This window comes from Pyrgilauda ruficollis, unplaced genomic scaffold (assembly GCF_017590135.1).
Source record: "Pyrgilauda ruficollis isolate IOZ18807 unplaced genomic scaffold, ASM1759013v1 scaffold244, whole genome shotgun sequence".
In the NCBI taxonomy this organism is placed as follows: domain Eukaryota; kingdom Metazoa; phylum Chordata; class Aves; order Passeriformes; family Passeridae; genus Pyrgilauda; species Pyrgilauda ruficollis.
Window position 1 is genome coordinate 91,954 of NW_024523756.1, and position 24,129 is coordinate 116,082.

The 24,129-nt window shown below is 55.2% G+C and overlaps 1 protein-coding gene across 1 annotated transcript in view; it reads right to left on the reverse strand.

Moving 5' to 3' along the window:
- Positions 1 to 24,129, reverse strand: part of STIM1 (stromal interaction molecule 1) — a 64,093-nt gene that overhangs the window by 21,445 nt on the left and 18,519 nt on the right. The window contains exons 2-5 of the mRNA XM_041470300.1: positions 17,813 to 17,943; positions 11,073 to 11,187; positions 5,884 to 6,024; positions 606 to 783 (exon numbers count right to left, since the gene is read on the reverse strand). Of these exons, the coding sequence (XP_041326234.1) occupies positions 606 to 783; positions 5,884 to 6,024; positions 11,073 to 11,187; positions 17,813 to 17,943 (565 nt within the window). The remainder of the gene's footprint in view (positions 1 to 605; positions 784 to 5,883; positions 6,025 to 11,072; positions 11,188 to 17,812; positions 17,944 to 24,129) is intronic.

A 24,129-nucleotide genomic window follows, 5' to 3' on the forward strand; every position in this document is an offset into this window, starting at 1 on the left:
CAGAGGCTCTCTTGGAGCATGTTCTCCCATCAGTAGCTCTACTGGAACCAGTGCAGTGATTCCTGGGAGCAGAGACCCCATTCCTGAGGCTGCAGGTTTTGATCCATATGCCAAAAGCCAAGATATTCCTATTTAATACTCCAAAATTATGCATTTTTTTCACTTTCTAAGCAACACCCTTCGACTCAGGTACTGCTTCCCCACACAGCTCCAAGAATTCAAGAGGGGATGTGTAAATCCCTGATTGCTCCCACTGTTCAAACATGCATCTTCCCCACCAAAAGCCAAGGTGAAACAAGCTTGGATGACAAATTCCACGTGAGCTGCCTTGCGTGGCAGGAGTGGGACTGGACAAGCTCCAGTCCCAAAAGCATTCCCTGGTTCTGTGACTGGGAAAGAACAGCCTGTCCAGGAGTCCCTGCAGGAGGAGCCAGGCCCCCATCTGGGCTCCAGAGGCTGCTGGCAGCTTTGCCAGGTCCCCCAGGAAGGAGCTGACTGGTGTGAGGCACCAGGACAGCTAAAACCAATCATTTCCCGAGCTGTGAAGGAACAGAACCGTGCAGGAAGAGCCGAGCGCTCCAGCTGGATGGCCAGTGGGAACCTACCTCTCCTGCAGGTCATGGAGAGACTGCTCAGCCCTGTGGAGACCCTCCAGGTCCTTCATCATCTTCTTCATGTGCTCCTTGGAGTAGCGGTTCTGGATGTAGGCGAACCAGCAGCCGCCCACGCCGATGACGATGGACACCACCAGCATGAAGTCCTTGAGGTGGTTGTGACGGGTCACTGCAAGAGAGCAGACACACTGCTGGGGACAAGGGACCGCCGCAGAATCTCGGGCTCCCTGCGCTCGGGATGAGCCCCAGAGTCCCTTTTTCCCAGCCCCATGGTGGAAGAAGGAGCCGGAATTCCTCGGCTCTGCTTCACAAGGTTGTTTGTTGTCTCTTATCTAAAACATTCTTTTTTGGACCCGCAGAGTTCTGATCTGCAGGTCTGTCAAGGGCACACTGCCCGCCCCCAGGCTGGTGTCTGCATTTTACACTATGAGTTACGTGTACTTTATTTATCATTATGTTCCAATACCTATCACCTATGTTAGACTGTCTGCCTCTACTCTAAACCAGTCCAAATGTGCCAGCATCACCCAGAAGATGGAGGCTGGGAAGAAGAAGGAAGAAGGGCAGGACAATGCCCAAATCCCTCCATCTTGCCTCCTAGACCCCGGTAGTAAAACCCCCAAAATTCCACTTTTCACCTTGTGATAAATTCATTATCAAACTTCTGTGACTTGTGATTCTTCACCCAAGGTTGGTAATTTGCTCCATGGGTTAAGATCAAAATCCCAAGTGTCTCTGGCTTCCTGCCAGGACTCCCCAGCCCCCTGCCAGGGGCTCAGGTCACCCAGGGCACCCAGAGGGGTGTCCTGGGTTCCAACAGGAGAGCTCCAAAGGGCTCTGCCTGCACCAGAGTGGCACAGGAGAACTCAGGGCAGTCTTACAAGGAATTGTGGCACAGGATTCACCAAGGGAAAAGTTGAGCTGTGTCAATATTTAAGGGGGAAACCAGAAGCTTGACAACATTTATTCAATTTGGAGACATAAGAACAACAAAAAAGATGAAATTCCAAAGCTTCCAGCTCCAATTTGCCTGGCAATAAGTGGTACAGGGGAAGCTGCACAGAGGAACCCCTCCAGAACGGCTGTGATCTCACAGGGCAGCACAGGTAACTAAGAACAAAATAAACACTTGGAAAAACACTGCTGAGCTCACAGAGCTGGGGCAGCTCAAGTGTCCAACTGTCAAGTTGCCAAACTTTCCATCAGAATCACAACTCACTGTGGAAATTCCCTTTTTCAACAGTTAATTCAAAAAAGGTGTTGATGCATGTGAGAGGATGAAAGTAATTACTGGGGGCTCAAGTGCTAAACAAAGCCCAAAAAGATGAGTCAAGCAGATTTTTTTTCCTGTAACTCAACCAAATGTGTGCTGGAAAAGCCACAAATAAAAGAGCAGCTCAGTCTAGTGAGCTGGGACGTAGCGATCAGCATCCACTGGTTTTGAATCAAACATCAGGCAATTCACACCAGATACAGGGAAAAAATACCTGTACTGAGGGGGCAGGCCCTGGCACAGGGTGCCCAGAGGAGCTGTGGCTCTGAGGGTGTCCCTGCCATGCAGGGGGGGGTCAGACAGGAGCTGAACCACATCTGTCACACTGGCAGAGCTGGGGGGACACAGGAGGGGAGCTGGGAGGTGGAAACCCAAACTGGGAAGGCAGAGCACAGCACGGACTGACCTGGATGGACACAGGGGGACAGGGCTGCTGCTCCCTGCCCACGGAGCAGAGGCTTCCCCTGGAGGGAGAGGGACAGGACCCCTCCCCAGGGCCCAGCAGACAGGCAAGCACCCTCTCCCCCAGCACCTGGGATCCATCCCTCCCTGCAAACAGCCAGAGTGACTCCAACCCTCAGAGCTAAACAAGGAGAGCGCTGGCCGCGCTCCGCTCCGGATGGATTGGCACAACATCCTCTTCCGAGGAGCACATCCTGGCAAGTGCCTGCACATCCCTCAGCCTCAAACCTTGCAGCTCCCATCTGGAGAGCAGCAGGCTGACGTGTTCAGGGCGTTGCACCCTCCCACAGCCCTGCTCTCCTGCCCCCTGGGCCATTCCCTGCCAGCCCCACCTGCCCAGGTCCCTGTCCTGCCCCTGGTGCCAGCTGTGCTCAGCTCCAGCTGGGAGTCCAGCACTGCACACATCCCTCCCCTGCACCAGCACTGGCCAAAGACACGGGCATGAGGAAAATGAGGAAAACTCAGCTTGGATGGAAATGTAGAAGCATGGAATGCCAGGATGGTTTGGGTGGGAAGGGACCTTAAATCCCACCCAGTGCCACCCTGCCATGGCAGGGACACCTTCCCCTGTGCCAGGCTGCTCCAGCCCCAGTGTCCAGCCTGGCCTTGGGCACTGCCAGGGATCCAGGGGCAGCCCCAGCTGCTCTGGGAATTCCATCCCAGCCCCTGCCCACTCTGCCAGGGAACAATTCCTCATTGCCCAGATCCCATCCAGCCCTGCCCTCTGGCAGTAGGAAGTCATTCCCCCTTGGCCTGGCCCCACAGAACGGAGCCCCTCCAGCCCTGGAGCATCTCCATTTTCTCACCTTCACTGCAGATGCTTTTTTCTGGTATTTACACCAAATCAACCCTCCTGCAGCTCCAGACCTCCCCCCTTGTTCAATCATTTCACTTCTTTCAAACACCAAGCCCAGGCAGAGCTGCAAACCCAGCAGGACATCAAGTCCTGCAGTTGAGCAGAACAATCAGTCTGTGATAAAACTGTGCCTGTTCTCCCTCCTTTATGAAAAAAAAAGAAAGGAAATGAGAAAGGCAGAGAAGTCTGTTTTCCATGGTGCACGTGGCTCTTCCTGCAGGCTTTGCAGGTGCAAGGTGAGCTCAGGTCTGCCTGCTGCTGGGAGCAGCCACGGCCACACGGGTGCAGAACAGGCTGTGCCAGCTCTGCTGTGGGCCAGGGACAAATCCAGAGGGATTTAAATCACAATGACTGCACAGGAACAACCTGAGGCTCTGCTGTGGAACGGCCAGGGTGCCCTGCTCTGTGGCCCAGGGCACAGGAGCAGTACCCAAACCATCTTGGGATTCCATGTTTCACCTGAAGCTGTGCTATTTGGTGCCAGATAAATTCCAAGACCACAGGAACAGGGCCCCAAAGGGACAGACACAGAAGAAGGAATCACCTTATCTTGCTTAGACTACAATTCTACCACGCTCCCTTGCACTTGGAGTAATTACAGAGCTGAAGTGGTCAGACCTGTTTGCTGTAGGAAATGGCAGGGCTGGAGCCTGGCAGCAGGAACCAGACCTGGGGGGACAGCAGGAGCCTGCAGATCCACATGGAAAGTGGCCATGGCATCTGGCTGGAGCCTCTGCCACGAGCCAGACACCCACCCCTGGAGCCCTGGGTCAGGAAAAGCTTCACCCAGCAGCAGGAACAGCTCTGTGTCCACCTGCTGTGCTCCCCACGGGCAGCAGGGTGTCTGGATTTAGGAGCCTGCAGGAGGCCTGGAGCTCCAGCTGAGGCTGCTTTTATCAGAGCTTTTACACCTGTGGTGAACAGAGCTTCCAGAGAGTAGACAAACCCTTGGAAATCTGTGCCTGTGCACCACATCCCACTGCCAGCAGCTCAGAGACCCCCAGAGCCCAGCTCCCCTCCTGAGCCACCTCCCTGACCATGGGAAAGGAGGTGTAAAGTAAAGCAGATCCTGCAGCTTGAAAGGTCACCCAGCACTGCCCAAAGCTGCCACTTGCTGGTGCCTCTGAAAGGTGTTTTGCAATCCATTCCTGAAGGAATTGGTTTAGATAAACAACCTCTCCCCATGCCTGGTGACAAAGCCGTTCAGATGACCAGAAACCAGTACATTTTACCTTCTGAAAAGGGATAAAACTCTCCTTCAGCTACAGATTTCAAGTGTATTTCCTCTTCTCACACACCCTGTATATACAATCCTAGAAGCATGGAATGGTTTGGGTTGGGAGGGACATGAAAGCTCATGCCATTCCACCTCCTGCTGTGAGCTGGGACACCTTCCACCAGCCCAGGCTGGCCTGGAGAGCTCCCAGGCAGGAGCTGAGAGGTGTGCGAGCAGCCCTGGCTCTGGAGCAGCCCCAGCACCACGGCTCCCTGCGCACTTTGATCTCTGTGCCCCAGGGAGGGTCAGCCTGCAGGGCCAGGGAGCTGCAGGGCAGAACAAACAGCTCCAGCGTGGCAACAGACATTAATTCCCAGCCAGTACAAGCCATTCACTCTGCCATTTACACAGCACAACAACTCTGGAAAAATTCTGCCCCCAGCACAGGAGTCACTGGGCTGGAGCCACCCAGGCATCAAAAAGCTTCACATTTAACACAGGCAATAAATAAAAACCAAACTGTGCCTGTGCAAAAAGAGGCTTTTCAATAACTGTGAGCAAAAATGGCTGATTGTACAAGCCAGGCTTGTGATTTCCTCCCTGTGGCTCTGCCAAGCCTCACACTGTGCAGGCAGCTTTCCCAGGACTGGGTGGGAATGGTGGAGAGCAGCCTGGGGAGAAAGTGCTGAGGCCAGACATGCCCCAGCCACGAGCACTGGGACCCCAAAATTCCCGTGGTGATCCCCCAGCATGGGCAGCAGGAAAGGGGAGATTCCAGCCCTCTGCACCCAAAGCCCAGGAGAAAGCCATGCCAGAGGAGCAGAGAGACAAAAGCACCTTCAACAGGGAGCAGACAGGAGCCAGAGGGAACTGGGAGCACCTGGAGCGTGGAGATACACATCAGAGAGCTGGAGATCCTGATAAGGCATCAAAGGAGCCCCAGGCCTCCCACCACCACCCTGAACTTCCCATCCAGCCTGCTGCTCCTTCCCTCCTCCAGAGGTGGGTACTTCACAGCCTGAGTCACCAGCAGAGCCCCAGGACAGGACAGTGGAGCCCCAGGAAAGGCCAGGAGATGATGACAGAGCTCCAGGACATGGCAGCAGCTGCCCTGGGAGCAGGCAGGATTGCTGCCCTCCAGCAGCACAAAGGCAGCAGGTTTTACCTGTGGACACAGGAGATCCCAGCAGGACAGTGGGACCTCCCAGCTGCACCTCTCTGGGAGAGAGAGCCCTCTGGGATGGGAATGCCAGCCCAGGATGCTCCAGGCGACAGAGCTGCTCCCATAAACCCAGGACCAACCCGCTCCTGCTCCAGGGGAACTGTGCTGGGGTGACTTTCCCAGGTGAGGCTGTGCTGGGCACTTTGGGTCACCCAGGCCTGGCTCTGGTGCCCAGGCTGAGCAGACCTGGTGGCCCTGGGGGTCGTTGCCAAGGCTGGCAGGCGGGATTGGGGTACTCACACAGAGGAGGCCCGAAGAGCACCGTGTCCAGAGCCTTGAGCTGCAGCTTCTGCCGGTGGCTGCGGTCGGTCATCTTGAGCACAGTCCCCATCATGGTGGCATTGTTCACTGCCAGCCTGCACAACAGGGCGAGAAACTGCTCTGGGCACAGCCACCAGGGCCAGCAACACAGCAGGCACGAGGGAGATGCAGAGCAGGGCCCAGCAGCTCCCTGCTGCCAGGGCAAATCCCTCACGGTTGCTGTCTCTAACCAGGGTGTCTCCAGGACACTTTGCAGCAGCATTTTTAGGAAAAACCAGGGCCAAGCCTAATTCATTAACCTGACAGCATGAGGAACTGATTTCCCATCAAAACCCACCTTTTGGTGTCCTACAAATCACTAACAAGTATTTTTTAACCAAATCTCCATTGCATTTACATCCTCTGTCACAGACCATAAACCACAGTTCTCCCTTGGAAGGAATGTGGGCACACATTGTGCTGCCCCAAAAACACCCTCATTTTAACCCCAGTTAATCCCTCCTTCCCAATCAGCTGAAAAGGCCCTTTTCAGTGAGAGGAACCTTTACCCAAAAAAGCTGCACTGAGGTTTTTCCAACCTGTTACAAGTTTAGGTTGACTCCCAGCCAGTGCTCCTCTTCCATGGAATCATGGAATGGGCTGGGTTGGGAGGGATTCTAAATCCCACCCAGTGCCACCCCTGCCATGGCAGGGACCCCCTCCCACTGTGCCAGGCTGCTCCAGCCCCAGTGTCCAGCCTGGCCTTGGGCACTGCCAGGGATCCAGGGGCAGCCCCAGCTGCTCTGGGAATTCCATCCCAGCCCCTGCCCACCCTGCCAGGGAACAATTCCTCATTGCCCAGATCCCATCCAGCCCTCTGGCCCTGACAATGAGACACTCCAGGCAGTCCTGCAGGATCTCAACCTCCCCTTTTGGGACCGCTTTTGCCAAGACTCAGGAACTGCTGAGGTTCTGCTGCCCCTGAGCCCCCACATGGCATGGGAAGAGCTGCCTGGAGCTTTCCCTGTGACACCACACCTTTCCCAGGGCTGGTTTGCCCCTGCAGTTCCCAAAATTAACACATGCAACGAGGCCATCAGATAGAGGAGCAGAGGAGGCCCCACCTCCTGCCACGGCACCAGCAGGGCTCAGGCCTGGCACCCTGGCAGGGCCAACACCCAAAGTGCCAGCAGGTGCCAGCTGGGATCACTGGGATTTCTATCAGCCAGGTGATCCTGCTGCCTCCACGCTCCAACAGGGAATGCTCATCCTCAGCACATGCCCAAAGACCCTGAATGCTGAGGTCAGCTCCCAAAACCTCACCCCTGCTCCAGGCCCTGGCACAGGGTGCCCAGAGCAGCTGTGGACTCCCCATCCCTGGCAGTGCCAAGGCCAGGCTGGATGGGGCTTGGAGCAGCCTGGCACAGGGGAAGGTGTCCCTGCCAGGGCTCTGGATGGGCTGTGAGGTCCATTCCAACCCAAACCAGGCTGGGATGCTGGGATTCCCTCTGGGCTCTGACTAAGAAAAGCACACACGGAGCGATGCCAGAAAAATCCGATCGGAAGCAGCTTGAGAAAGGATCTGTGGGAGGAGGAGGAGCAGGTGCTGCAGCCCAAGTGAACCAGGTGAACTTTGCTCCTTCACCTCCTCCCCTGGGCATCTGTGGATTATTTCTGGAGCTGTTATGCAGCTCCAGAGCCATAAATGAGGAAACCTTAGGAAATCAAGCTCCTGCCCTTGCCACTTTGTTGTGCTGTACTTACAGCAATGCTCTGGAGGCAAACACAGTCCCAGAATCCCAGACTGGTTTGGGTTGGGAGGGACCTTAAATCCCATCCAGTGCCACCCCTGCCATGGCAGGGACACCTCCACTGTCCCAGTGTCATGTTCAACCTGGCCTGGGACAAGGCAGATGTGTTTATTGGACAGAGGGGGCTTTGTAACACTTGAATTTATCATCCCCTGGCCCTGTCCATGGCAGGGCTGCATGGCTCTGCTGCAATGCCAACCCTGGCTGGGCCCACGAGCACAGAAACATCTTCCCAAACTCCAGGGAGCCCAACACCTCCCATGGGGAGCTCAGGGGTGAGGGAGAGGAGGGATGAGAGATCTGGGAGAGATGAGGGAGCTGGGGGACGTGGGGGAGCTGAGAGAGATGAGGGAGATGGAGCTCAGAGAGATGAGGGAGATGGAGCTCAGAGAAATGAGATGGCAAATCTGGGAGAGATGGGGGAGCTGGGGGACGTGGGGGAGCTGAGAGAGATGAGGGAGATGGAGCTCAGAGAAATGAGATGGCAAATCTGGGAGAGATGGGGGAGCTGGAGCTGTGGGAGCTGGGGGAGCTGAGAGAGATGAGCGAGCTCAGAGAGCTGACTGAACTATGAAGGGCAGAAAGATGAAGATGAGGAAGCTGAAGGAGCTCACAGACCTGAGGGAGATGAGGGAGGTGGAGCTCAGAGGAATGAGTGATGAGAGAGAGGAGGGATCTGGGAGAGATGAGTGAGCTCAGAGATGGAGCTCAGAGCTAACTGAGCTGATGGAGCTGAGGCAGAGCCCCGTGCTGAGTGAGCACAGCAAGGCTCCAAAGGAAGGTGCCATTCCCACAGGTGCTGGCATGGTGACCCAGCTGCAGGGTGGCACAGACGATGCCACCAACCCTCCCTGGCCGCAGGGAGCTCCTGTCACTGTGCCACACACCAGGGGACACCTGTGGCTGTGGCACCAGCAGGATGGCAACGACGGGAGAAGCCACAGGCCCTGCACAGTGACATCACCAGCACTTGCCACAGGCCATGAGGCCACGTGCCCAGCCAGCAGCACTGCCAGCCCTGGCTCCTGCAGAGCCCCTGGCTTCTCTCACCTCCACGTGCAGCCGTGTTTCTTGTGGGAAGAACCCCTGAGAACCACAGGCACAGATGAGCAGGAGCCTGCCCTGCCTCCTCACCCCAGGGGCTGATCTGGCATCGCTTCCACAGCTTTGGCAGAGCCAGGCTCACCCAGGTGCCACCCCTCAGATCCAGCACCTCGTGAGGCCACCACAGCCTTTACCTTTTGCCATAGTTCAGGGGCAGAAATCTCTTTTTACTTTCCACATGTGACCAGGAACAGCAGCAATGGAAGGGAGGAAAAGCAATGGCTTGAAAAGAAATGACACAGGCCCAGCCACCCCACACCTGAGGGATGTCAGTGCCCTTCACAGCTGTTGGCACACCCACAGGAGGGAGCAGACCTCTCCTACGAGCCTGATTCATGACTTCAGCTCAAACTCCAAAATTAGGCTTCAAATTTCCCTGGCAGTGTCCCAGGCCAGGCTGGACCCTGGGGCTGGGAGCACAGTGGAAGGCTCCCTGCCTGGCAGGGGTGGCACTGGGTGGGCTCTGAGGTCCCTCCCACCCCAACTCCTGTGATTCCATGACATCAGAGCACCCTTCAGAGAGCAGGCACTCGTTCTGTCAGCCAGGTCTACACGATGATGAGAGGGAGAACAAGAGCAGGAGCTCAGTCCAGCACTGGACACCCACTGTGTCCCTGCAGGGACGTGGCAGCCCTGGCTGTGCAGAGGCAGGGACACAGCCAGGGCAGCTCAGTAATGAGGGGCCTGGTGAGTATCCAGGGATGTTCTCCTCCATCCCTTAATGATTTCTACCCTTTCCCAGCTGACAGCAAAACACACTCCAGGCAAAGCCGTGTGTAAACAGGCCTGTAAGGGGATAAATATTTCTTACAGGAGGCACAGGGACTCGGAGTCATGGAATCACAGCATCCCTGAGGCTGGAAAATGCCTCTGAGCCCACAGAGCCCAACCACCCCCAGCACTGCCACGGCCACCCCAACCATGTTCCCAAGTGCCACATCCTCAGGGCTGTGAAATGCCCCAGGATGTGACTCCATCCCTGTCCTGGGCAATTGTGCCACTCCTAAAGTGATGTGGACAAGAATTTTCAACACATCCCTGTCCAGCTCCATGGGAGAGAGTCTGGTCTGGGACACACAGCTCTGGAATTGTCACATGGATATCACAGAGACTGCTTTGGACTGGGAGAGACCCCAAATCCCAGCCAGTGCCACCCTGCCAGGGAACAATTCCTCATTGCCCAGATCCCATCCAGCCCTGCCCTCTGGCACTGGCAGCCATTCCCTGGCTCCTGTCCCTCCATCCCTTGTCCCCAGTCCCTCTGCAGCTCTCCTGGAGCCCCTTCAGGCCCTGCCAGGGGCTCTGAGCTCTCCCTGGAGCCTTCTCTCCTCATGCACAGCCCCACTGTGTTTCAATCCACGCTGCAGATGCTGCACCTCAGGGTCCATTCAGTGCTCCTGGGAATGGGATTGACTGCTGCACTCCCTGAGGCTGCACCCACAGCTCTGGAAACACAGAGCACATCCCTCCTGAGACATTTAAGGGCTAATACAGAAAAGCCAAACACAAACAGGACATAAATGAGAAACTGAAATTGCTGTGGCTGGTGAACTGATTAGAAGATTAACATCCAGTATTTCAAGGAATGGACATAGACAGAGCTCCTCTTTTAGAGATGAGGAACACAAAAGGAAACTGGATTCATGATTTCTGTGGAATTCTGTGTGAAAGCACTGGGGAAGCACTTGCCAATCTTAAAAGTTTGTTCCAAGACTCCCAGGTTTCAGGAGGTTTCTCAGCAGAAGCTGAAGTCCCACCAGCTCCCTGGATGCTGGGATAAATAACAGCATTAAGTTATTTCTACGTGGACTGCACTTATGACACTTCCTGGATTTTATTCTCCCTTCTTCTCACTGCGAAGGAGCTTTCCAGGTTAAAAATGTTTCTCCTAAGAAAAACACAACCTGCAGGAAAGCTCCCAAGCAGCTCTATTAATATGTAGGATGTCATCACCCAGTACAATTCCATCTGGGTGTTTGAAGAACCTGGAATTTGGCTGTATTTAACACATATTTCTAGGGCAGAGGAACAAAACAAGAACTGATCCTTTGGTGGGCACGCTCAGGTGCTGCAGGAACAGTTTGGAAGCACCAACCCCGAGGAAATCCTGGGAATCCACACCTCAAAAAGGGAGCTGAAGAGCACAAGGCCTGGCACAAGGGAGGAAAAGCAGCACATTCCTCCTGAGAGCTGCACTCTCTGCCCAGGGCATCTGCAATCCAAACTCCTTGGCACTCCTGGGAAAGGATTTCTTGCCTTTTTGCCCCTTTTTACCTTCGGATGTTTTCCAGGCCTTCCAGAGATCTTCCACACTGATGAGCTTGTCCTCTCCATGGAAAGTGCTGTGCTTGACTGCTGGGTCATGGTAATTCAAGTCTTCCCTCAAGAACTAGGAGAGGAATTAACAGCAGGATTAAGCTTTGGTTCATCTTATAGGGAGATGAGGAGCATAAAGAAAATTTTTGAATAGTAATAATTTTGATGGGAAAGTTATAATAAATCTGAATTAAAAAAACATGATGGATATATTAGATATATAAGATATACACATCTATTTTTTTTACAGATATAAGTATATTCCCTGCAGTTCCCCTGAATATGTCTGTTCCTGGAAAGACCAGCCAGGAAATATTCAGTAAGCAAATATGTTAAATTAATTTATAATGGAGTAGGGATAAGTAATTAGAATGCTTGGTCTTGGGATTCCAGACTTTTCTTTGAATTATAGGAACACCAAAAATTCACCGAAGTGGCACAATGGAACCAGCTTTATGTCAATGCAGTAAGAACCCAAAAATTATTCCTGGGTTTGATCTGCACCTTCAAATCCAAGCTGGAACAAATGCCACAGGCAGGAGGGGAGGCAGTTCCACTGAAAAATACAGATAAATCTATGTATCCCAGCTCAGTGTGCCCAGAGCAGCTGGGGCTGCCCCTGGATCCCTGGCAGTGCCCAAGGCCAGGCTGGACACTGGGGCTGGAGCAGCCTGGCACAGGGGAAGGTGTCCCTGCCATGGCAGGGTGGCACTGGGTGGGCTCTGAGGTCCTTCCCAGCCTAAACCAGTCTGTGAAATCCGCCAGAGAACCACTCACATCCCAGTGCCCAACAGGTGGAACCAAGTTCAAGGATAATTCCACATTCCCAACCCCCAGGACACGACCCCCACGCAGGCAGCTTCATCCCTGGGCTCTCCACGTGCGACAGGCTGGCACCCACACCCAAAAAAGACCCGTAGGTCTGGAGATGGTGCTTGAACGTCACACAGGGCACGGACAAGGCCTGGCAGCTTTAGATCCCAGGCTCCCTGCAAACCCCCTGCAGGAGCTGCCCAGGCAGCTGCAGCCTGGGGCTCTGCCCAAAAGCTGGCACGGCTCTTCCTGCCTGCCAGAACACAGGGAATGTGGGGAATGTGGAAAACGGGAGAATGTGGGGAATGTGGAAAATGGGAGAATGTGGGGAATGTGGAAAATGGGAGCATTCGGTAAATGTGGAAAATGGGAGCATTTGGGAAATGTGGAAAATGGGAGCATTCGGGAAATGTGGAAAATGGAGGAATCTGGGAAAATGTGGAAAACAAGACAATTTAGGGAAATGGGGAAAAGGGGAGAATGTGGGGAATTGTGGAAAACGGGAGAATTTGTGGACATGTGGAAAACATTTGAGGATATGGGGAATGTGGAAAATGGAAGAAGCTGGGGAAATGTGGAAAATGGAGGAATCTGGGGAAATGTGGAAAATGGGAGTATTTGGGGAAATGTGAAAAACGGGAGAATGTGGGGAAATGTGGAAAAGGGGAGGATTTGGGGACATGTGGAAACCAGGAGAATCTGGGGAAATGTGGAAAATGGGAGAGTGGAGAGAAATGTGGAAAGGGAGAATTTGGGAAATGTGGAGAAGGGGAGAATGCGGGGAAATGTGCAAAACCGGAGAATTCGGGAAATGTGGGAAACCGGAGAATTTGGGAAATGTGGGAAACGGGAGAATTCGGGAAATGTGGGAAACCGGAGAATTCGGGAAATGTGGGAAACGGAAGCATTTGGGAAATGTGGGAAACGGGAGAATTTGGGAAACGTGGAACACGGGAGAATTGGGAGAGCGTGGAGGCAGCAGGGGCTGAGCCAGCCTGGCGCTCCAGCTGTGCCAGGGCCTGGCCCGGGGGCGCCGTGCCCGTGGTGCCGCCGTGACCCGGCGGGAACGCGGCAATGTCACCCGTGTCACCGGCCCTGCTCCTGCTCCTGCTCGGGCTGCAGCACGGTCAGCTGCTGCTCTGTATATTTAGCTCGGGAGCACAGAAAGGAAAGGTGATCCCTCAGCTTCCCCTGGGCTCCAAAACAAACCCAAGGACTCGCCGGAGGGACGGAGCTGGGCTGGGGGATGAACTGATAAACGAGCAGGATGGGGCTGGGGGAGCTGGGCTGAGCCCACCAAAGCCCAGACAGACCTTAAAGCACATTTCCCACCAGTACCTTCTGGGGAAAAGGCAAAATCATGGAGTCCCAGACTGGTTTGGGTTGGGAAGGACCTTAAAGTCCAGCCAGTTCCTCCCCTGGCATGGACAGGGGCACCTTCCACTGTCCCAGATATTCCAAACCCCAGGCACAAGAACCACTGTGCAGAGCACTGACCTACTTGCAAAGCACTGGAAAGATCCCACTGATCCCAGGCCTGGAGACACCCAAAGCTCTGAGCCCTGGGCTCAGGGTGGACCAGACCATTGCCACGGTCCCACACAAACCATCTCCAAGATCCCACCCAGAGCACCCCAGCCTCAGCCGGGCTGTGAACCCACAAGGAAACTGAGTCAAACCCGAGGCTCCCCACCAAGCTCAGGGAAAGACAAACCCTGGTCAAACCAGTCAAAGGCAACAGGACCAGAACCACTGCTACAAACCCCAGGAGGAGCTGGGATCACAGTGGGAAGACTCAGCCTGGGAATGCTGCTCTTGGTACTCTGAGGCCTCCAACAGCAGGAGCACCTGGAGCTGCTGGAGAGAGCCCAGAGGGGTCACAGAAGTGCTCCAGGGCTAGAGCCCCTCTGGAGCCAGGCTGGGAGAGCTGGGGGTGCTCACCTGGAGAGGAGAAGCTCCAGGGAGAGCTCAGAGCCCCTGGCAGGGCCTGAAGGGGCTCCAGGAGAGCTGCAGAGGGACTGGGGACAAACTTGCTGGCTGAAGGCACACTCAGAAATGAGAAGATCCACAAAATAGGATTTTCTGGAGGGTTTTTTTTTTCCCATAGAATCACAAAATATGATTCTAAGTTGGGAGGGACCCAACAGGATCATCAAGTCAAGTCCTGGCTCTTCACAGCCCCAACAGTCCCACCTTGTGCCTGAGAGCGTTGTCCAACCTCTCCTTGAACTCCGTTCTGTGGTTTTCTAATCTACAGAAACTCCAGCTACTGAAGTGATTTTTCAAAGCTTCCCATCCCTCCCACATCCCTGGATGTGTGCCAGCCTCCTCCCGAGCACCAGCTCCTGCTGTGCCCAGCCAAGGGCCAGACCGGCCACGCGCCGGGAGCGCGCCGTGCTCCCCAGCTCCAGCAGCTGCCCTGAGCCTCCAGCTCCACCAAAGGGACAGAAAACTCCTGTCTCCAAGGCTTCCCCACCCAGTGAGCCCAAGCAGCGGGATCTGGCTCTGGGAGGAGCCAGAGAAAGGCCGAGCAGCAACACAAACCTTGTTTCCTGAGGAAACCAGGCTGGCAGCATCCCAGAGCCCTGGCAGCGGGCACCCACATCCCAAAGAGCCACAGCTGCCTTTGCTGCGAGCGTGGAGACAGGAATAGATCCCTAATTAGAAGATTTCCCCATGAGGGACAGTTCTTTCACTTTAATCGAGGCCACTGATGTCATCTGAAAGTTCATTGAAGATTCACCTCCCAGCAGGAAAACTGCAAGGATGGTGCATGGACAGCGTGAAGCTGTGGGACAAAACTCCACCCATAATTTATTTTAAAAGTACCTGTGCTGTCTGTGTGTCCCCTTCTGCCCAGGCAGGGGTTTCAGTCCAAACAAAACACTCCCATCACTTACCCCCAAAGGGTAGGGGCCAAAATAATAAATGAAAATATAAAGTTCTCAGCCTAGCAGGAAAATGCCCATCCCTGGAAGAGTTCCAATCCAGGCTGGACCAGGCTTAGAGCAACGTGGGATAATGGAAGGTGTCCCTGCCCATGGCAGGTGGTGGAACTGGATGAGGTTTGAAGTCCCTCCCAACCCAGACCATCCTGGAAGTCCATGAACCCTGTAAAAGGTTTACATTTGAGCCTCCTGCATTCTTCCCAATAATCCCCCAGCAGCTGTCCCCCCACAGCCCGGAGTTAAACCTGACTGCAGGCTCCATGTGGGGGAAGAGTGATAACCTTGACAGGGAGAACACAGCAGGAGCCAGCTCAGAGAGGGAAATTCCTGCAATACCTCACTGAGTGGCTCCAGAGCTTATTGACAGGTGAACTTAATGCAACTTCAATAAAAGCTTAGCAGAGGTAAAGCAGCAACTGCATGGATGGAATCCAGGGACAGAGAGTCACTGAGGCTGGAAAAGACTTCCAAAATCATGGAGTCCAACTGTAAGTGCAACAACCCGAGCGCTCTGCTCGGGGCAATCCCAGCACAAACACAGCCTGGGGAGAATGGACTGGGAGCAGCCCTGGGGACAGGGAGCTGGGATTGCTGGGAGAAGCTCCACAGGCCCTGGCCACGAGCACTGGGACCTGAAATCCCTGTGCCCTGGGCTGGTCCCACAGTGTGGGCAGCAGGAAAGGGATTGGGATTGTGCCCCTGTGCCCCTCTCAGGCTGGACAGCCCTTTCCAGGAGGAATTTTCCCAATGTCCAACCTGAACTTTCCCTGGCCCAGCCTGAGGCCGTTCCCTCTGCTCCTGTCCCTGTTCCCTGGAGCAGAGCCCGACCCCCCCGGCTGTCCCCTCCTGGCAGGGACTTGTGCAGAGCCACAAGGGCCCCTGAGCCTCCTTTGCTCCAGGCTCAGCCCCCCCAGCCTCTCCTGGTGCTCCAGACCCTTTTCCAGGCCTGTTGCCCTGCTAGAAGCAGAGCAGAGGTGCTGGGAGCAGGAGCAGCCCTGGCAGGGCTCAGCACTCTCAGATCCAGCTCAGAGGGGTTTGGGGAGTGGCAGTATGAACACCAAGGCAGTGATTCTGGAGCCTCTTGGAAAAACCCATTGAATTCCTCCCACCCTGGCAGTGTCTCTGTGCCAAGGCTCTGAGCACACGTTCCCAGCAGCGTTTTGTACCCGGAGCTCCCCATGACTGCAGTGGGACTGGGGGCAATATTTGCTCAGAGACATAAAACTGCCAGCTCTGCCCAGCCCTAAGAACACGAGGCTTATTCCTGATTTAATGCCAGGGAGCAGCACACCTGGGCTGAACTGGGCTGCCCGAGGCTGCCCCAGTGCCTGGAGAGGCTGAGCTGCAGCTCCAGCCACCCAGTGCAGGGAACTGCCTCCAGGGAAACACCTCAAGTGCAGGAGAAAATGCAACTGGAAGCCTTTCAGTTGCTTTCACTACTCAGTCAAGTGGGATTGAGGCAGAGGGAACAGCCCTGCAAGCTGGGAACAGCCACCCAAAACCAGCAGCTCCTGGCTCCAGGGGCCTGTGTCATGTCCCTGGGAATTGTCACTGCTCCAGAGGGACATTGTGATGGCTGGGTTTGCAAGAGCAGCTGGGGCTGCCCCTGGAGCCCTGGCAGTGCCCAAGGCCAGGCTGGACACTGGGGCTGGAGCAGCCTGGCACAGGGGAAGGTGTCCCTGCCATGGCAGGGTGGCACTGGATGGATTTAAGGTCCCTTCAACCCAAACCAGTCTGGGATTCTGTCACCTGGGACTGCAGAGCTACCCGTGAGTGGCAGCAGATCCCTGCACCCACGTGCTTACTCTTTCAGCTTCCAACACTTTGCCTTTCCTGTTTAGCTGCCAGTTCTCCCTAGAAGACAGAATTCCTCACCTCCAACGAGCACCCACCACAACTGAGGCAACACTGCAAACAAAGAGCTTTTCCTTTTCCAGCAGACTCTTATTTCCATCAGTGCTTGTGTAAATAAAGAACAACAACTTTCTTTCTCTTCAATCCTTTATCACCTAAATGTCCAAGGCTGACACAACAAAAAGCTGCTCCTTTTTTTGCACTGAGCACACATGGCCCAAAATCTCTTTAGTTGGCTGCTGGAAGACTGCAGTAAACATAAAATCATGGAATGGTTTGGGTTGGGAGGGACATTAAAGGTCATTTAATTCCACCCCCTGCCACGGGCAGCAGACCCCTTCCACTATCCCAGGATGCTCCAAGCTTCATCCAACCTAGCCTTGGACACTGCCAGGGATGGAGCAGCCACAGCTGCTCTGACAACAATGAAGTGGCTACAAACCCCCAGCAGTGAGAAGCCCCAGCCAGCACTGGTGACAGTGCTGAGACACTCCTTGGAACATCTCAAGGTGACACGTGGCTTCCTCTGTGCTGAGGAGGAGGCAGCAAGCCCAGGTGCAGCCCTGGCCACAGCAGCCTGACTGTGAGAGCAGCCCAGCACTGGGCTGGGCGAGGCCCTGGTGATACCTTGGGTTTGAAATTTCTCTGTTCTGTTTTGGTGTGCAGCTTTAGCTTTATGTTAAGTTTTACTGGGATCTTTTCACAGGGTGGTGAAGACAAAACTATCCCATTCTAGCTGGAGACTCAAGGACAATCTCTTCCAACTTCAGGCCCAAAGCACAAACAATGTGAAAAGAGGAGGGTGGGCAAACAAGCAAGGAGGATGAAACCTCATCATTTGAAGCTATTATTTAGACAGTTGGCTCCTGTATGCAAATGGACTAAAACTTATAAAAATGGGAGATCATGTGACCAAGGCCTCTTCTGCTTCCATCTCTGCCATCCTGGCAGAGCCACACCTGTGGCTGTTGTCCTGCCTATTCGAAGGCCCTTCAATAAATACCCTCTTTATTCTCCTAACTCCATCCAGCCCCTGTTCCCGCAGCTCCAGGCCCCACTGGGCACAGCCCGGCCCGCACTGACCTCGTCGCTCTCCTCCACGTCCACGTTGCCGTTGGCGTCGTCGTCCATCTGCTTGTGGATGTTGCGCACGGCCTCGAAGCTCAGCTGCTCGTCCTCGTCGTGGCACAGGGCCTTGTCGATGCGGCAGAACTCTGCAGGGACAAACAGCAGCGCGTCAGGCAGCAGCACCGACCCCCCTCAGGCAGCAGCACCGACCCCCGGTGTCCCTGCAGCTGCCACGGCGGGCTGGGCCACCAGCACAGCCCATGGAGCCGGGCAGGGCAGGGCAGGGCAGGGTGGGGTGCCCCTCTCAGCCCAGCCCTCCACATCCCATGGGACAGCTCTCCCTGCAGGGGCTGGCTCTTGCTCATGGCCCCAGCAGGGCAGAGCAGGGCAGGGCAGTGTGCCCCTCTCAGCCCAGCCCTCCACATCCCATGGGACAGCTCTCCCTGCAGGGCAGGGTGCCCCTCTCAGCCCAGCCCTCCACACTCCACCAGAACAGCTCTCCCTGCAGGGGCTGGCTCCTGCCCACGGCAGGGCACGGTGCAGTCCCAGCCCAGCCCTCCACATCCCATGGGACAGCTCTCCCAGCAGGGCAGTGTGCCCCTCTCAGCCCAGCCCTCCACATCCCATGGGACAGCTCTCCCAGCAGGGCAGGGTGCCCCTCTCAGCCCAGCCCTCCACATCCCATGGGACAGCTCTCCCATCAGGGCAGGGTGCCCCTCTCAGCCCAGCCCTCCACATCCCATGGGACAGCTCTCCCATCAGGGCAGGGTGCCCCTCTCAGCCCAGCCCTCCACATCCCATGGGACAGCTCTCCCAGCAGGGCAGTGTGCCCCTCTCAGCCCAGCCCTCCACATCCCATGGGACAGCTCTCCCAGCAGGGGCTGTTTCCTGCCCATGGCCCCAGCTCCACGTCTCCCTTGGAGGCTGTTGGTGTTGGCACCACATGCAGCCAGGGCGTTTGGGGAGGAAGTTGTGTGTTTATAATACACAGCAATTAAAACCCTTCCCTCTTCCTGATTATGGAACGGGTTCTTCTGGCTGTTTTTCACATAATTTTGTTCTTTCTAAGACTAACACTTTACATTTTGCTGCGTGCCCGAGTCCATGCAAGCAAATGGGGCTGATCCAGCCCCCCATGGCACTGCCAGGTGGTGACACGAGACCCAGGGATGGAATCCTCAGGGACCTGGGCAGGCTGGAGAGCTGGGACCATGCCAAGGCCATGGAGTTCAGCAGGGCCAAGTGCAAGGTGCTGCAGGGGCTGGGGGTGTTCACTTGCAGAAGAGATACCCGAGAGCCCCTGCCAGGGCCTAAAGGGGTGCCAGGAGAGCTGGAGAGGGACTGGGGACAAGGGAATGGCTTCCCAGTGACAATGACACAGCCTCCTGCAGAGGCAGGGCTGGTGTCCTGCTGCTTCCCAAACTTCGGGGAGTTTACTCCCTGGTAACTCATGTCTGTCCATGTGGCCAGGGGAGTCCAGCAACGCTGTGACCTGGGGACCCAACCAGTGAGCGAACTGGGAACCCTTCCCAGGGCTCTCCACTCCCCACGGGCTCTCCTGAAGGGACACCCTGAGCCACACGGACCTCAGAAAAACAGCGGATGCCCTGAGGCTGACTTGGAGAGATTTGGGGTCACTCTCCTACCCTGCCAGAGCTCTCTCGTGGCTCAGAGCTTTGGCTGGGCCTTTCTGTGTGGCTGCTCCCGTTATCTCCGAGGCAGCGAGCAGGGACACGAGATGGTCTCTGTGTTTATGCTGCCCTTGGACACGACTCCAGAAGGAAAAATGAAGCCAGGCTAAACGATATCTCCCAAAATATTACATGGTTATCTTGTTCCGAGCCTGTGCTTGTTGTTGCAGGGGAGAACATGGCAACGCTGTAGCAAAGTTTGGATTATAGGAAGGGAAGGTCGTGTTATTGTAAAAGTGGGTTTATTCAGATTAACCCCCTCCTGACCACGGAACTCCCGAGCCCTGGCTCACGTCTGTTCAAGGGGTTCAACCAGGGAAAGAGACCTGTAGGGATGAAGAAAGGAAGGGATGCAGGATTGGAGGAGTCAAGGATTGAGGGGACCCTGCCCAGATTTCCTGCCACCCCAAGGACAAGCCCTGGGTATTTGCAGTACAAACGCCAGGAATGAAGATTGACTGAGAGCAACAGCAATAAAACAAGGCTTTCAAGAGCTGCCAGGTGCTGATAATCAACTACACCATCAACAGCAATCAAACCAAACCCGGGAGGAATGTGGTGCTTTCATCAAGACCAAAAGGAGCCTGAATACTGAGCACAAGTGATTTAATCAGCAGACAACCCCGCAGTGGTAACAGAATGATCCCAACATTTCAGCAGCCACGATGGGCTATTCATTCCCCTGCCTGTTATCTCCCTTCCTCCCCCTGTTATCCCCACGGGCAGGAATACCCAAATGAAGGAACAAAGACCGGCACCAGCCACTTTGCCTAAGACTGACGGAAGATTAAGCCTAAAGATCCTAGCACAGAATCGTCCTTTGTGTGGGAAGGGACCTTAAAGCTCATCCACACCTTCCACTGTCTCAGGCTGCCCCAAGCAGCCCTGGAATACTGCAATCAGGCTATTCCAACGCACCTTCAGCGAACAAAAGCCTCAAAATGACTACGAAATTTGCTTAAAGTAGATCTCCCTCTCCAGAACGTCCAGCCCTGACTTTTGCCCCGGCAGCTTCCCCAAGAGACACCTGCCTGCTCCTCCCAGGGCTGTGGCTCCTGAGGAGCAGCACCGCCACCTCCACTCCCACCCCGCCCCTCTGAGTCACCGGGAACCTTCTGTCTCCATCCCGCTGTTCGGTGGCCGCAGGCCTGCTCTTTATCTCCCACCATCGGCTCACAGGCTGCTTCTGCCCCGCCGAGCACAACAAAGAGTCCCTTGTCCCTCCCAAGGGGTGGCTTTGATGGGCCATTAACCGGGGCACATCAACACGGGCCGGCCTCACAAGAGACCTGTAGGGATGAAGAAAGGAAGGGATGCAGGATTGGAGGAGTCAAGGATTGAGGGGACCCTGCCCAGATTTCCTGCCACCCCAAGGACAACCCCTGGGTATTTGCAGTACAAACGCCAGGAATGAAGATTGACTGAGAGCAACAGCAATAAAACAAGGCTTTCAAGAGCTGCCAGGTGCTGATAATCAACTACACCATCAACAGCAATCAAACCAAACCCGGGAGGAATGTGGTGCTTTCATCAAGACCAAAAGGAGCCTGAATACTGAGCACAAGTGATTTAATCAGCAGACAACCCCGCAGTGGTAACAGAATGATCCCAACATTTCAGCAGCCACGATGGGCTATTCATTCCCCTGCCTGTTATCTCCCTTCCTCCCCCTGTTATCCCCACGGGCAGGAATACCCAAATGAAGGAACAAAGACCGGCACCAGCCACTTTGCCTAAGACTGACAGAAGATTAAGCCTAAAGATCCCAGCACAGAATCGTCCTTTGTGTGGGAAGGGACCTTAAAGCTCATCCACACCTTCCACTGTCTCAGGCTGCCCCAAGCAGCCCTGGAATACTGCAATCAGGCTATTCCAACGCACCTTCAGCGAACAAAAGCCTCAAAATGACTACGAAATTTGCTTAAAGTAGGTCTCCCTCTCCAGAACGTCCAGCCCTGACTTTTGCCCCGGCAGCTTCCCCAAGAGACACCTGCCTGCTCCTCCCAGGGCTGTGGCTCCTGAGGAGCAGCACCGCCACCTCCACTCCCACCCCGCCCCTCTGAGTCACCGGGAACCTTCTGTCTCCATCCCGCTGTTCGGTGGCCGCAGGCCTGCTCTTTATCTCCCACCATCGGCTCACAGGCTGCTTCTGCCCCGCCGAGCACAACAAAGAGTCCCTTGTCCCTCCCAAGGGGTGGCTTTGATGGGCCATTAACCGGGGCACATCAACACGGGCCGGCCTCACATCCCTCCTGCTGGCCCTTCCATCCCTCCTGCCCCCCTCACATCCCTCCTGCTGGTCCTTCCATCCCTGCTGGTCCTTCCATCCCTCCTGCTGGTCCTTCCATCCCTCCTGCCCCCCTCACATCCCTCCTGCTGGCCCTTCCATCCCCCCTTCTGGCCCTTCCATCCCCCCTGCTGGCCCTTCCATCCCTCCCGCTCCTCACATCCCTCCTGCTGGCCCTTCCATCCCTCCTGCCCCCCTCCCATCCCTCCTGCTGGTCCTTCCATCCCTCCTGCCTCCCTCCCATCCCTCCTGCTGGTCCTTCCATCTCTTCTCCTAGCCCCTTCCATTCCCCCTGACCCCGTTTCATCCCTCCTCTTGCCCCTCTCTTCCATCCCTCCTCCTGTCCCTCTTCCATCCCTCCTGCTGCCCCTTCCATCCCTCCTGCCCCTTCCACCCCTCACCCCTCGGGCTCGCTGTCCCCACCAAAGGCACTCTGCAGCCTCTGCTCGGGGGTCCTGCTACCACCCCAAAGGTGCCCCCACCCAGATCACCGAAGGACCCTGAGGCCGAAGTGCTAGAGCAGAGCTGGAATTTCACTGAGCCATCGAGCTTGGAAAAGCCCTTGGACACCACCGAGCCCAGCTGTTCCCCAGCACTGCCAAGGCCACCACTGACCATGTCCCCAAGTGCCACACCTGTGAAATCCAGCCAGGGATGTGACTGCACCTGTGCCAGGGCTGGACAACATCTTCCATTAAGGAACTCTTCCCAATATCCAACCTGAACCTCCCCGGTGCAATTTGAAGCCATTTTCACCTACCATGGAAAGCATTTTGGGGTGGTTTTGTAACAGATGACAAAGATGTGTCTTATGGTGGTCCTGGCTGGCACAAGTCACCCAGAGAAGCTGAGAAGGCTCCAGCCACGGGGCCACCCAAAACTCAAGAGGACATGGCCCTGGACCAGCAGCTCTGGGCAGCTCTGCCTGGGCAGGGCTGGAGAGGACAATCTCCAGAGCTCCCCTGGAACATCACTTCATTCCAGACTTTTCCTTTCTCATGGGAGATTCTCTAACGAGGATCTTGTTTGTTTAATTTCCCTTGATTTCCTTTTGTGAGGTCCCATTATCTCCAATAATGCCCCAAGCCCCTGCAGCTCCCAGCTCTGCAGCAGCAGCCCTGGGGACAGCACCGAACAGCAGCTTAATTATTACAATTGTCATTTACATAACTGGCTTTTATAAACACCGGGAGGGCAGCCAAGGAAAAAAGCCCTATATTTGGGGAAAAAGAACTGTTTACATATTTCACCCGTGTAAACAAGGGCTCGGATGAACTTCCGTGCTCAGGGTTCCTCCCCTGGAACTCTGGGTTTCAACTAAAAAATGCCAAGGACAACTTGAGGAATTTTAACGAAGGCACTCAGCTGTGAGGGATGTATCCAGAGATTTCCATTCCCTCTGGAGGGGTAAGGAATAGCAAGGGGAACCCTGGAAACCCTGACATCTTGCAAGGCTGCAGAGCAGCAGCACAGAGAGCAAGGCTAAAAGGGCACAGTAATAATCTTGGGTTTGCAGCTCTGATTCCCAAACATCAGAGCCTGATGGAGCTACGAGAGCATCCAGCCATTCCAGTGTCAGGGAAGAACTCTGAGGGGTTTTATACTTCAAGCTGACACTGTACAGCTTGTTTACTACAGAGAGAAATGTCAGACTCCAGATCTAACGCACCACACTCGGCCACCAGCACATGGGAAATTGACACATAAATCCTTTTTGTCAAAAAGAAAAAAAAAAAAAAAAAAAAAGGATTTATCAAACAGAATCGGGATTTTAGCACATGCTTGTTCTCCTGTTCCTTTTGACCTACTTTCCCTGGCAAACTCCTTCCCTGGGAGGTGCAGAGCCAGGGCACCAAGTCTTGCTCTGGGCAGGCAGCAACCCAGAGGGCAGGGCTGGATGGGATGCTGGGAACTGGGAATTGTTCCCTGGCAGGGTGGGCAGGGGCTGGGATGGAATTCCCAGAGCAGCTGGGGCTGCCCCTGGATCCCTGGCAGTGCCCAAGGCCAGGCTGGACACTGGGGCTGGAGCAGCCTGGCACAGGGGAAGGTGTCCCTGCCAGGGCAGAGTGGCACTGTGAGGGGCTCTGAGGTCCCTCCCAACCCACATCAGCCTGTGATTCCATGACCAACACGGACCTCATCCATGTTCCCACCTCCCTTCTAGTGTGGAAACTCCTAGAGTGACTCTCCCAGCAGTTTTGGGATGTAGGACCTGGCAGCTGCAGGGAGTTTGCTCAGAGCAGACCAAGGAGAGCCTTCAGGTATCTGCTCAACAGGGAATTATCCCCGTGCTCTTGCTCCTGGGATTCCATCTCCCTTGGGACAGCAGGGTCTGGAGCAGCTCAACAGGGACT